Genomic DNA, 14,076 nt, shown 5'->3' with positions numbered 1-14,076 from the left:
GCTTGATCTAGCAGTTGTGGCTCCAGGACTATAGACAGGTATAGACAGGTTACTTTCTTCTTCTTCATTGGCGTTTTAGGGCTGACTACACCAGAAACATTGGATGCGGGAAATAAACCACTGGATGCAGGAAATAAAAAAAGGGGGAAAGGGAAATAAACTAAAATGTTTAATCCACTCAAACATCTCAACAAAATAAAAATGTAGTCCTTCAAAATACACTCCATGCACTACTCAGATCCGGTGACCCGAGAGGACAGAACTGCTGCTCCAGTCAGTACACCATGCAGCTCCTCCTTACCACATCATATTCCCCAGCAAATCATACTCTTTGCAAACAAATAACATGTGCCCAAATGCTTTGCAGTTGGAAAACTGCAGTAACCTGAGGACAAATGCCCTCACCGGGTGACTCACATATCCCATGTTGACATGAGTAGGGAGAGACTCATCAAAAAACAGCAACACAGTCATACTCTCTATTTTCTTCAAGTCCCAACTACTCGAGGAATTTTCATCTTGATCTTCTCAGGTACAACTTCCACAGACTTGAGAAATCATGCCCTTGATTGGTGCCCTGCTCCGAAATTCGAAAACAGTCCTTGATTGTTGATTCTGGTGAGGTGCAACAGACGCTCCTTTTGTTCCTGCCCGACACACACAAAAATCTACAAAATTCCACTTCTGGTCACCCTCACAGATTCCACAGTACACAACACTTTCTTCATCTAGGCAACATCAAACGGATCTCCCAGGTACATCTTCTTATCCTCAAACCGCACTCCTACTACAAACTGTGAAGTAGTTGCGCCATAAGCATTAGGCTTACTAGACAGCATTTTAACTGTCATTTTAGCTCTCTTTACCCGTCCTTTAGCGACTGTAGTCCATCCAATATTCTCATCACCTTCATTTTCATTGTCATCTTTGCTAGCACCATCAGATTCAAACTCGCTATACGCTTCCGCCATTCTCTGAGAATTTCAACTGCCAGTCTAGTTCGCCTTTCTCCATTGCACTTCACTTCCGCTTATATCCTGAGGGAAACAAAGGTGGACAACCCTGCCCCAACCCCATTGGTCCATGCGGGCAGCGCCCACAGTTCCGATTTGTGCAGGGTCTTGTTCATCAGAGTCAATAATCCATTGGGAAGCTCAGGTGGTAAGTTCAGAGGTCGTCACCTGCGTGGGAGTATCACAACAAAAGAAGCATGCATAAATACAAACTTGATAAAATACTCAAATAGTTTAAAACACACGTAAGGAATAAATACTTTCCAGGAAGGTAAGTCTTTCAATTCCACTGCAAATCATAATGTCTTCATGCAAAAAACGAAGTTATCATTTACGTAGTCCACAGAAAAAGTAAGAAAAAGTAAAATAGTTACCATGCAACATTCCTCCGTTGCTGCATCATGACACTCCTGCACCACAGCACACAGGCAATTGCCTTTCTCAGGACCCTGTCTTTCGTTCAATTCACCTGTCATCCTCCATCCCCCTTCCTCTCCTCCTTCACCCCCTTCCTCTCCTCCCCCCCCAGGGTTCCTCCCCACCATGGGCCCAGCCTGGGTCAACATGTATGGCTCAACCCGCCACTACACTCTGATTGATGAGCACCAGGACCTGAATGAGGGGCTGGGGGAAGGTGTGTCCTTCAGGGCCCGCCTCCTCATCTCTGTTGCCGTAGAGATCCTGGACATCACCTCCACTGAGATTGTGAGCTCCACCGAGGTGCAGGTAGAGCCTGTCTCCAACATCTCAGAGGTGAGTGCTCATTGGATGGTGACTGTTCATTGGTTGCCAAGTATGTCTGAGGTGAGTGCCATTGGCTGACCCTTTCAGAAAGGAGTGTCCATTAGTTGGCTGTCATTGAGTCACACCTCACACTCCTATGTTCAAACTTGACATTGTATTGATCTTACATTTGGTATTTGGTATTTTATTAGGATTAAAAGACAAGAACAGCTCAAGGACATAACTACGTACATTTTAAAACTACACACACAGCCTACATATCAGGGCTCCCGAGTGGCGCATCGGTCTAAAAATCAAATCAAACTTTATTTGTCACATGCGCCGAATACAACAAGTGTAGACCTTACCGTGAAATGCTTACTTACAAGCCCTTAACCAACAGTGCAGTTCAAGAAGAGTTAAGATATTAAAATATTTACCAAATAGAATAAAGTAAAAAAGAATAATAAAAAGTAACACAATAAGAATAACAATAACGAGGCTATATACAGGAGGTACCGGTACTGAGTCAGTGTGCGGTGGTACAGGTTAGTTGAGGTAATTTATACATGTAGGTAGGGGTGAAGTGACTATTGTCGTGGAAATTCAGTACTGAGAGAGACTTGGTCATTTCTACAAACAATCATCTTTATTTAATATCGATGAATTATTGCAATAATGAAACCGTCAGCCCAACAGTCTTGTTCTGACTGTTAGGCTGAGAGCCTAACTGAAAATGAAAAAAACTGATATTATATAGGACATCAAAATGCTTAGTCACAATGGTTCCATCTCCCATAAGCCACCTTAGTTATCTACACAGGATGGTGTTTTACCCCCATCCCGGCTTAGTTTCCCAGATGCCAGTAAGATGAGACAATGAGGCATTGTTCTAAACCCTTCCAGGCTCTCTCTATCTCGAGTCACACACACAACATCTTGTCTATGGAATGCCAGCTTTTAGGTTTTTGTCACCAACATCAATCAATTGTCAGCTTCAAGCTATCTCTAGTAAAACCCATGTCCTCAACACCCAGACTAGCTGCAGGGTGCTAGAGTGGAGACCATAAAACACAGCACTAGCAGAACATAAATATCTTACTGTTTGTTAAGTAAGCAATTTATACAATATCCAACAAATAAGGTGAATACATAATTTTTCTATCACATTCCCCTCTCAAGAAGCTAAGCTTCTCCTGGAAATATCTAAGGGTACAAGCATTACGTGATTATTGTTAAACATAAATGTAAACAAACAAAGTACATATTTCTGGCGCCTGACATCTCATCCATGGTAAACAATCTTTGCTGAGTTTTAGACCTTTCTTATCTAAACAAGGTCAATCTGGAACAGAAAATGAAACATAAAAAATAAAATCACACACAAGCTTCATTACAGCAAATAGGACAGTCATCACACTGGCATCATACACAAAGGTAGGGGCCACCATGATAAAAGTGTCCACCCCGTTCAGAACCATTCCTACACCAGTGACAGACACCCCTCTCTGGGCACCTTGTACACTCAGTGTGGACTCAACATCTGAGTCCTTATGCTCAGGATTGGGTCATCATCAGAGATGTAGTCAGGAATAGGGAATAGGTAAGGGAAATCATTCAGTTCCCAAATGATAATCAAACCCCAATTAATTATCCAACCGAAATTTAGGATGACATTGCTCAGTGATTCACATTGGTTATATCACTCATAATGAAAATCCTCAACTTAACATACATCAATACTGGCAGAATGTACATTTAGATTAACCATACAAATATATTAATCTCATAATTCTAGTATTAAGTTCCTCATCAGGGCTATAATTACAGATCAGTATCTCAATGCATTCATAGCCTAAATCACTATAAATGTATCAGCGTAGACCTCCAAATCTAAATCAATTACAGGTACAGTTGACCAACCCCCTCAATCTTCTGGCATTTCTTAATTTTTCTTCTTCAGATAGGTTCAAAGTGGATGGCCCATGATAATGTCCCAATTTCAATGTCTCACCTGAACCCCACCACAACTCCTACTATGTATTGTCCATTTGCCAACCAGTATACCAGCAATATGAGAGAAGTTTTGGAACGAATCTCTCTCCATGCTCACTCCACGTGGACTTGTGTTGCACTCCTGAGAGAAAAACAATTGATAACTTCAACTGGATGCTGTACAGCGGTTGCTAGCTCAGACTCAGGTCTCTGGATAGAAGTGGTGCAGGACAGGGCCATAGTGAATGCCATTTCTTCAGCTGGTTAGAGGGGGTTTTGAGGTCCACACCCTGTTTGGTCAAATGATCCCTCCTATGCATCTAGATACCATCTCCACCATAACCTCAGCATAAATGCTTGTCTCAGTTCAGCCTCTTGCGGACAGTCTGAGCACTGATGGAGGGATTGTGCGTTCCTGGTGTAACTCAGGCAGTTGTTGTGCCGCAGGTCTCTCTTTTCTATAACCATGTCAAATTATCCTGGTGTCATTGCTAGACCAATGTAAGTTACCTGCCACCCCCATGGGACTCTCAATCACGGACAGATGTGATTCAGCCTGGATTCGAACCAGGGCGCCACTTGCACTGAGATGCAGTGCTTTAGACAACTACACCACTCGGGAGCCCTAATACAATGTTTCATTATGTGGAATCGACACTGTCTAAAATAAACAAACCATAACCCCTTACCGGTAATCTGAACATTGCAACCTGCTGCATTAATTTAGTCAAAATATAAACCTGTTGTTTAACACGTAGAAACTTTAAAACATGTGTGCTGTCTTATCAGCATAATAGTAAAAAATAAAACATTTAATTGGATCTACTTTAATTTTAAGCACTGTTCCCCGCAATGGAAATAGATTATAATTTTAGAATACATTAACTTCCTGCTCAAATTCACTGGTGTTACCTAACTATAAAACCAAGCAACAATAATCAGAAACTGTAAAGAATGTTTCTCAGACCTCTACTTCAAATGTTCCACTGCCTGCTCGCTTTCAACCGCAGCTAATCTTTTTTACAATCTCAAGGCCCAATCCATATACTCATCATTTAACCTGGTATAGAAACCTCATCATTTCAAATGACTAAAATATCGAATATTTAGAGTGCTATCAAAAAAAACATATTACATACATTACCATTCACATATTGTCAACACTCATTAAGTTTACATCAATCCTCCTAATCAATATTACTATATTTTAACACTAACCACTGCTTCACACTCATTAAACATCTGTTTTTTTAAGATGCACTTGTAATGCCCCAAATGTAGAAAATACATCAGCCAGTTCTTAATCAATCCAAAAAAATCAAATTCAAAATCCTTACTTTCCAATTGACTTACTTTCCTTTGTTACCTTCACTAGTCTACATCTCTTCCTCTTCCCTGTAAAATCTCTACTGTACTCTACCTCTGTCTTTCCAACGTTATGTTACCAGGTGAACTAATGAAAAAACAATCAGTCAAAACAAACACAACTTCTGTTCACACAGGGAAGCAACTTTAATTACTCTGTTATCTCTCCCTCCCTTTCGTCAATTCAATAAATCTATTTCAAAATAAAACAAATTGAAGTGTCTTGTGAGATTAAAACTCCTAGGGTTTTCTTGAGTCACATTGTTCTCGAAACCCCCAGATATGTTATCTCTTGTTTCGGCCGGTTGTACTTTACCATTTAATGCCTCACCACATAGTTTACTAATGTGGTGATGTTTAGCCTCCGAGTTTCTTCGTCTTCTTCCGCCAGTAACAAATACACGACCTTACATATTGTATCAACACAGAACCCCTAAATCTACACGCTTTAGCGATTGTTTAAATGCGGCGTGAAACAAAGTTAGAATATTTGTAAACTTAAGTTGTGCTCTTGCCCATATATGCTGCCAATTTTAATATGGTATGCAATATCCATTGTCCTTGATTCTCACAAGGATTATTCAACCCAAAAATCTGCTAATGAGCAGGGTTGATCCAAACTCTCTGATTCATTTTTCTTTTTTCTTTATAATTTCATCACTTATTGATAGATTGTCCAAGCCTACCTCTGTCTGAGATCTGGTATCCACCCGCGACCGCTACCTCTCAGATCATAGGCGGGTCCAGCTGCTCAATAATAAGCGTGGGTTACCCCGGTGTCCGGGAGGATGCTGTTGATGTGAGCCATGACCAGCCTTTCAAAGCACTTCATGGCTACCGACGTGAGTGCTACGGGGCGGTAATCATTTAGACAGGTTACCTTCGCTTAATTGGGCACAGGGACCATGGTGGTTTGCTTGAAACATGTAGGTATTACAGACTCGGTCAGGGAGAGGTTGAAAATGTCAGTGAAGACACTTGACAGTTGATCCACCTATGCTTTGAGTACACGTCCTGGTAATCCATCTGGCCCCGCAGCTTTGTGAATGTTGACCTGTTTAACCTCTCTGGGATATGTGGGACGCTATCCCAATTAAACTTTCATGAAATCACACGTACAATACACAAAACTAAAGCTACACTTGTTGTGAATCCAGCCAACGTGTCAGATTTCAAAAAGGCTTTACGACGAAAGCACACCAAACGATTATGTTAGGTCAGTACATAGCTACAGAAAAACACAGAAATTTTTCCAGCCAAAGAGAGGAGTCACAAAAAGCATAAATAGAGATCAAATTAATCACTAACCTTTGATGATCTTCATCAGATGACACTCATAGGACTTCATGTTACACAATACATGTATGTTTTGTTCGATAAAGTTCATATTTATATCCAAAAATCTCAGTTTACATTGGCGCGTTACGTTCAGTAATAACATCCGGTGATTTTGCAGAGAGCCACATCAATTTACAGAAATACTCATAAATGTTGATGAAAATACAAGTGTTATGCATGGAATTTTAGATGCATTTCTCCTTAATGCAACCGCTGTGTCAGATTTCAAAAAAGCAAACCATGCAATAATCTGAGGTTGGCGCTCAGAGCCCAATCAAGACAAAAATATATCCGCCATATTGTGCAGTCAACAGAAGTCAGAAATAACATTATAAACATTCACTTACCTTGTAACGATATTCGTCTTCGGATGAAGAGTAGGAATCATCGGACCAAAGCGCAGCGTGGTAAGTGTTCATGTTAATTTATTAAAAAACAGAACACTAAACAAAATAACAAAGAGAATGAAACGAAACGAAACAATCCTGTCTGGTACAGACACAAAGACAGAAAACAACTACCCACAAAACACAGGTGGGAAAAGGCTACCTAAGTATGGTTCTCAATAAGAGACAACGATAGACAGCTGCCTCTGATTGAGAACCACACCAGGCCAAACACACAGAAATAAAAAACATAGAACACAAAACATAGAATGCCCACCCCAACTCACGCCCTGACCAAACCAAAATAGAGACATAAAAAGGATCTCTAAGGTCAGGGCGTGACATACCTTTGATGATCTTCATCAGAATGCACTCCCAGGAATCCCAGTTCCACAATAAATGTTGGTTTTGTTCGATAATGTCCATAATTTATTTCCAAATTCCTCCTTGTTGTTCTAGCGTTCAGTACACTTTCCAAACTCATGACGCGCGGGCAAGTCCAGCGGAAAGTACGTACGAAAAGTTTAAAAAGTTATATTACAGTCCGTAAAAACATGACAAACGAAGTATTGAATCAATCTTTAGGATGTTTTTAACATAATTCTTCAATAATGGTCCAACCGGAGAATTCCTTTGTCTTCAGAAGTGCGATGGAACAGAGCTCGCTCTCACATGAACGCGCATGGTCAGCGCATGTTCAGCTCATGGTAGACCTTACTCAATCCCCTCTCATTCGGCCCCACTTCACAGTAGAAGCATCAGACAAGGCTCTAAAGACTGTTGACATCTAGTGGAAGCCTTAGGAAGTGCAACATGACCAATATCCCACTGTATCTTCAATAGGAGCTGAGTTGAAAATCGACCAACCTCAGATTTCCCACTTCCTGGTTGGATTTTTTCTCATGTTTTTGCCGGCCATATGAGTTCTGTTATACTCACAGACATCATTCAAACAGTTTTAGAAACTTCAGAGTGTTTTCTATCCAAATGTAATAATAACATGCATATTCTAGCTTTTATGAGTAGGAGGCCGTTTACTCTGGGCACGCTTTTCATCCGAACGTGAAAATACTGCCCCATAACCCCAAAGAAGTTAAAGGCACAATCAACACAATCAACAATGTAAACTTCTGACCCACTGGAATTGTGATACAGTGAATTATATGTGAAATAATCTGTCTGTAAACAATTGTTGGAAAAATTACTTGTGTCATGCACAATGTAGATGTCCTAACCGACTTGCCAAAACTATAGTTTGTTAACAAGAAATTTGTGGAGTGGTTGAAAAACGAGTTTTAATGACGCCAACCTAAGTGTAGGTAAACTTCTGACTTCAACTGTAGCTCTGGATCCACGATATGGCAGAGGTTGAAAAGCGTATCAAATCAAATCAAATGTAATGGTCAATAATATCAAAGGCTGCACTGAAATCTAACAGTATAGCTCCCACAATCTTTGTAATATCAATTTCTTTCAACCAATCATCAGTCATTTGTGTCAGTGCAGTACATGTTGAGTGCCCTTCTCTATAAGCATGCTGTAAGTCTGTCAATTTGTTTACAGAGAAATAGCATTGTATTTGGTCAAAAACAAGGTTGTTGTTAGAACCAGTAAAGAACCAGTAAAGGCCACTTGGGTAGCGGAATGACTTTGGCTTCCCTCCAGGCCTGAGGACAAACACCTTCCTCTAGGCTCAGATTAAATATATGACAGATAGGAGTGGCTATGGAGTCAGCTACCATCCTCAGTAGCTTTCCTTCTAAGTTGTCTATGGCAGGAGGTTTGTCATTATTGATTGACAACAATAATTGTTCCATATCTCAATAATTGTTCTATATCTCTCACACTAAGTTTGCAAAATTCAAACTTACAATGCTTTTCTTTCATTATAATTTTTTTTATGCATGAATATGATGGCTCACTGTTCGTTGTTGGCATTTCCTTCCTAAATTTGCCCACTTTGCCAATGAAGGAATCATTGCATTAATTGGCAACATCAAATGGTTTTGTGATGAATAATCCATGTGATTCGATGAAAGATGGAGTTGAATTAGTCTTTCTGCCCATAATTTCATTCAAAGTTTTCTTCCATCATTCTTTATATCATTGATCTTGGTGTCACGTTCCTGACCTGTTTTCTGTTGTTTGGTATGTGTTTAATTGGTCAGGGCGTGAGTTTTGGGTGGGTAGTCTATGTTATGTGTTTTCTATGTTGGGTTAATGGGTTGCCTGGTATGGCTCTCAATTAGAGGCAGGTGTTTGGCGTTTCCTCTGATTGAGAGTCATATTAAGGTAGGTTGTTTCACATTGTTTGTTTGTGGGTGGTTGTCTTCCGTGTCAGTACATGTTACCACACGGGACTGTTTCGGTTTGTCTGTTCCTGTTCGTGTGTTCTTCGTTTCATGTAAGTTCGTAAGTTTAGGTCTGTTTAGTTCGTTTTGTTATTTTGTATTTCTAAAGTGTTATTTCGTGTTTCGTCGTTTTGTCTAATAAATCATTATGTCCACATACCTCGCTGCGTGTTGGTCTGATCCATGCTCCTCCTCATCCGAGGAGGAGGAATATGACGACGATCGTTACACTTGGCTTCATAATACAGTTTCTTCTTCTTTTAGTTGAGTTTATTCACATAAATTCTCAATTTGCAGTAAGCCAGCGAATAAGATGTGCAGCCAGACTTGTTAGCAGCTCCTTTTTGCCCCATCTCTTTCAACCATAGTTCTTCAATTCCTCATCAATCCATGGAGGCTTAACAGTTCTAACATGTTTATCAGTAATTGGAAGAATTGGGTCCTTCCCACCCCCTATGAGGCAATAGGACATTGGAAGAAAGCAAACTGCCAAACTATTGATTGTCCCCTAATCCAACATAACTCCTACGCTAGCTGGGTTTCTCAACTCCACTGTGGGTGGAGTGTACCTCCGACTACATCGAGTCGCTGTCAGTCGATATGAGGAAACAGTCGGTGGTTGTATTTGTTTAACATTTTATTAAAAAGTATGGATTTCAGCAAACAAAGAAAACAACCCGCCTACCCCTACACGTGTTCAGCTTTGCCCTTTGACCCTGCCTATGACCTCCTGACATCCCCATAAATAGTCATAGGTTAGATATTTCCATTCTGATGTTAAATTGTCGTTATTGTCACGCCTGCTCCCGTTCCCCCTCTGGTGCTCGAGGGCGCCAGGCTGCCCTTCATTACGCACACCTGTCACCATCATTACGCGCAGCTGCACAATATTGGACTCACCTGGACTCCATTACTTTGTTGATTACCCCTTCTATATCTGTCTGCCCCTCAGTTTGTTCCCTGTGTCAGCATTGATGTCTTATTTATCCCCTGTAATGACGCTGTTCCTGTTCTGTTTCATGTCCATTGTTTACTAAATGTTCTCCCTGTATCTGCTTCTCGCCTCCAGCGTCAATCCTCACAGTTATAATCTGTTATATTGACATTATAAAATACCTTAAAGATATTAACTGGCTGTTAGGGAAATCAACAGCATCAGCTTTGTTACCCCTGGCTAAGTAGCCAACTATCCCCTTGCTGTCTCTTTGTTTAGCTAATGCCTCCCTAATAACTCCCCTGTGTGCAGTAAGTTATTGGTATCAGTTTGACTATGTGGCAGGGGCAGGTATAGCGAGAGAGAGAGACAGAGAGAGAGAGAGAGAGACGGAGAGAGAGATAGGGACAGAGAGAGAGAGCGAGGCAGAGATAGAGACAGAGAGAGAGAGAGAGTTTTTAAAGAGGCCAACCCTAACCTGCTCAACATCTGACTTGAAAAGATACACTGAACCAAAATATAAATGCACGAATTTCAAAGATTTTACTGAGTTACAGTTCATATAAGGAAATCAGTCAATTGAAGGAAATAAATGAGGCCCTAATTTATGGATTTTACATGACTGGGAATACAGATATGCATCTGTTGGTCACAGATACCGTAAAGGCGTGGATCAGAAAACCAGTCAGTATCTGGTGTGACCACAATTTACCTCATGCAGCATGACCCATCTCCTTCACATTGAGTTGATCAGGCTGGTGATTATGGCCTGTGTGATGTTGTCCCTGCTCCTCTCCTATGGTAGTGAACAGTTGCTGGACATTGGTGGGAACTGGAACATACTGTCGTACACGTCGATCCAGAGCATTCCCAAACATGCTCAATGGGTGACATGTTTGGTGAGTATGCAGGCCATGGAAGAACTGGGACATTTTCAGCTTCCACGAGTTGTGTACAGATCCTTGTGACATTATAATGCTGAAACATGAGGTGATGGCGGTGGACGAATTGCATAACAACAGGCCTCAGGATCTCGTCACGGCATTCAAATTGCCGTTGATAAAATGTAATTGTTTTTGTTGTCCGTAGCTTATGCCTGCCCATACCATAACCCCACCACCACCACGGGGCACTCTGTTCACAACGTAGATTTCAGCAAACCGCTCGCCCGCACAGCGCAATACAAGCTGTCTGCCATCTGCCCGGTACAGTTGAAACCAGGATTCAACCGTGAAGAGCCACTTCTCCAGCGTGCCAGTGGCCTTCGAATTTGAACATTTGCCCACTGAAGTCGGTTACGACGCCGAACTGCAGTTAGGTTAAGACCCTGGTGAGGACATTGAGCACTCAAATGAGCTTCCCTAAGCTGGTTTCTGACAGTTTGTGTAGAAATTCTTCGGTTGTGCATACCCACAGTTTCATCAGCTGTCCGAGTGGCTGGTCTCAGACGATCCTGCAGGTGAAGTAGCCAGATGTGGTGGTCCTGGGCTGGTGTGGTTACACGTGGTCTGCAGTTGTGAGGCCGGTTGGACATACTGCCAAATTCTCTAAAAAAACATTGGTAGAAATGAACATTTAATTATCTGGCAACAGCTCTGGTGGACATTCCTGCAGTCAGCATGCCAATTGCACGCTCCCTCAAAACTTGGGACATCTGTGGCATTGTGTTGTGTTTTGTTGCCTTTTATTGCCCCCAGCACAAGGTGCACCTGTGTAATAATAATTCTGTTTAATCAGCTACTTGATTTGCCCCACCTGTCCAGTGGATAGATTAACTTGGCAAAGGAGAAATGCTATATAAACTAATAAGCTTTTTGTGCGTATGGAACATTTCTGGGATCTTTTATTTTGGCTTTTGAAACATGGAAACAACAGTTTACATGTTGCGTTTATATTTTTTGTTTAGGATAATTGTTTATGATTAAAAAGAAAAACCTGTATGTCGGTGAATGGGACTGTATTTGTTTATTCTGCATTCTGTGTGTTTGAGAAATTGTAATTAAAGCAGGTTTGGTTCTACCGCTTATCTGTATTCTGTTGTTAATCTTGTCTTCTTTATTCTGTCGTTCAGAGTGCCACAGGGAAAATAGAGGAATTCTTCCTATTTGGTTCCTTCCTGGAGGCCACCATGATTGACAGGAAGATCGGCGATAAGCCAATCAGCTTCGAGGTCACAATAGGTAAGTAGTACACTTGGGGGGTATACTCAGTTATCATTAGTATTGGACAAAAAAGGTACTCAATGATTTGTGTGTTTGGCATGTAAATAATGCAAACAAAAACACAACGATACAATTCTACTATTCTCGCTACTTCTCACATTTCCTTCTCCCAGGTAACTACGGCAACCAGATAGACGGAGTGAGCAAGCCCACCGCAGCTAAGAAGAAGAAGAAGAAAGAGGGAGGAGGAGAAAGTGATGAGGAAGAGTCAGAGCTGATCCAGCAGAACTCCAGTGAGGACGAGGCGGATGATGATGGGGACCTGGTGTCTGTGTCCTCCACCCCTCCCATGAAACCTGTCATCACAGACAGGTCAGAGGACAGGGGTTCAAGGGTCAGGATCAGGGGTGGTGGGTCAAGTTTGTCAGTTCCTCCTGGGTCACGTCTAAAGCAGGGGTTCTGGCTAGAAATATTGTTTTGCTTATGGCATGTAACAACAAAACAAGTCTGGGAACCACTTGGTCTAGCTCTTCCATATTCATAGATCACAATGTAGCCTATACAGCTATGTGTCACAAAGTGCTCTAACATAAAATAATGGAGATAAAAGAATAGCATGGTACAAAGCATATTGCATATTGAAAAAATGTAAATATGAAAGAAATCTGTTGGGTCTTACCATGGGTCTTATTCTCTGAGGGACTCTGATAATGTCAACACTCATCATATCGATTATACACCTTTTTTTTGTGCCAACCTCAGGAACTACTTCCACCTGCCCTACTTTGAGAAGAAGCCATGTATCTACATCAAGAGCTGGTGGCAGGACCAGAGGAGACGACTCTACAACTCCAACATCATGGACAAGATCGCTGACAAAATGGTCAGTAACTATTCATGTTAAATGTGCACCAGCAGGATAATAATTAGTTAACCCCAATAAACTCAAGGCATTTCTGGATCTGATACACTTGTTTGTGTTTGTGGGTTGTGTCCGACAGGAGGAGGGTCTGAATGACGTGCAGGAGGTCATTAAGACAGAGAAGGCCTATCCAGAGCGCAGACTCCGAGGGGTGCTGGAGGAACTCAGCACTGGCTGCAAGTGAGCTAACATTACTGATACCACAGCCATAATCACTTCTGTAGATACAGTGACTGGACTGCCATAGCCAGAGACACAGTGTTGACAACTAAAACATCTTCTGTAAGTGTCTCTGTGTTTTTACTTTCAGTCGTTTCGTCACTTTGGCCAACAAAGACCAGAACCAGGCAGGCAGAACTAAACTGGACAAAGAGAGACTCAAGTCCTGCATGAGAGAAATGGTACAGGGCTGCTCTGAGAGAGTGATGGAGAGAGTTGTTATGGTTATGAATCTATCCTTGTGTAGCAGAGCGTGGGAATGTTTATAATGTCATATCCTTCTCTGTAGGAGAGCGTGGGAATGTTTATAATGTCATATCCTTCTCTGTAGGAGAGCGTGGGAATGTTTATAATGTCATATCCTTCTCTGTAGGAGAGCATGGGAATGTTTATAATGTCATATCCTTCTCTGTAGGAGAGCGTGGGAATGTTTATAATGTCATATCCTTCTCTGTAGGAGAGCATGGGAATGTTTATAATGTCATATCCTTCTCTGTAGGAGAGCATGGGAATGTTTATAATGTCATATCCTTCTCTGTAGGAGAGCATGGGAATGTTTATAATGTCATATCCTTCTCTGTAGGAGAGCATGGGAATGTTTATAATGTCATATCCTTCTCTGTAGGAGAGCATGGGAATGTTTATAATGTCATATCCTTCTCTGTAGG

At 41.4% G+C, this 14,076-nt stretch overlaps 1 protein-coding gene across 1 annotated transcript in view; it reads left to right on the top strand.

Moving 5' to 3' along the window:
* LOC120019539 (otoferlin-like) overlaps nt 1-14,076 on the top strand; it is a 127,134-nt gene that overhangs the window by 81,661 nt on the left and 31,397 nt on the right. The window contains exons 15-20 of the mRNA XM_038962838.1: nt 1,543-1,766; nt 12,177-12,285; nt 12,441-12,639; nt 13,030-13,150; nt 13,269-13,369; nt 13,500-13,590. Coding sequence (XP_038818766.1) covers nt 1,543-1,766; nt 12,177-12,285; nt 12,441-12,639; nt 13,030-13,150; nt 13,269-13,369; nt 13,500-13,590 — 845 coding nt within the window. The remainder of the gene's footprint in view (nt 1-1,542; nt 1,767-12,176; nt 12,286-12,440; nt 12,640-13,029; nt 13,151-13,268; nt 13,370-13,499; nt 13,591-14,076) is intronic.

The sequence above is a fragment of the Salvelinus namaycush genome, chromosome 24 (assembly GCF_016432855.1).
Source record: "Salvelinus namaycush isolate Seneca chromosome 24, SaNama_1.0, whole genome shotgun sequence".
NCBI classification, from domain to species: Eukaryota; Metazoa; Chordata; class Actinopteri; order Salmoniformes; family Salmonidae; genus Salvelinus; species Salvelinus namaycush.
This window is presented reverse-complemented; position numbering and strand designations above follow the sequence as displayed.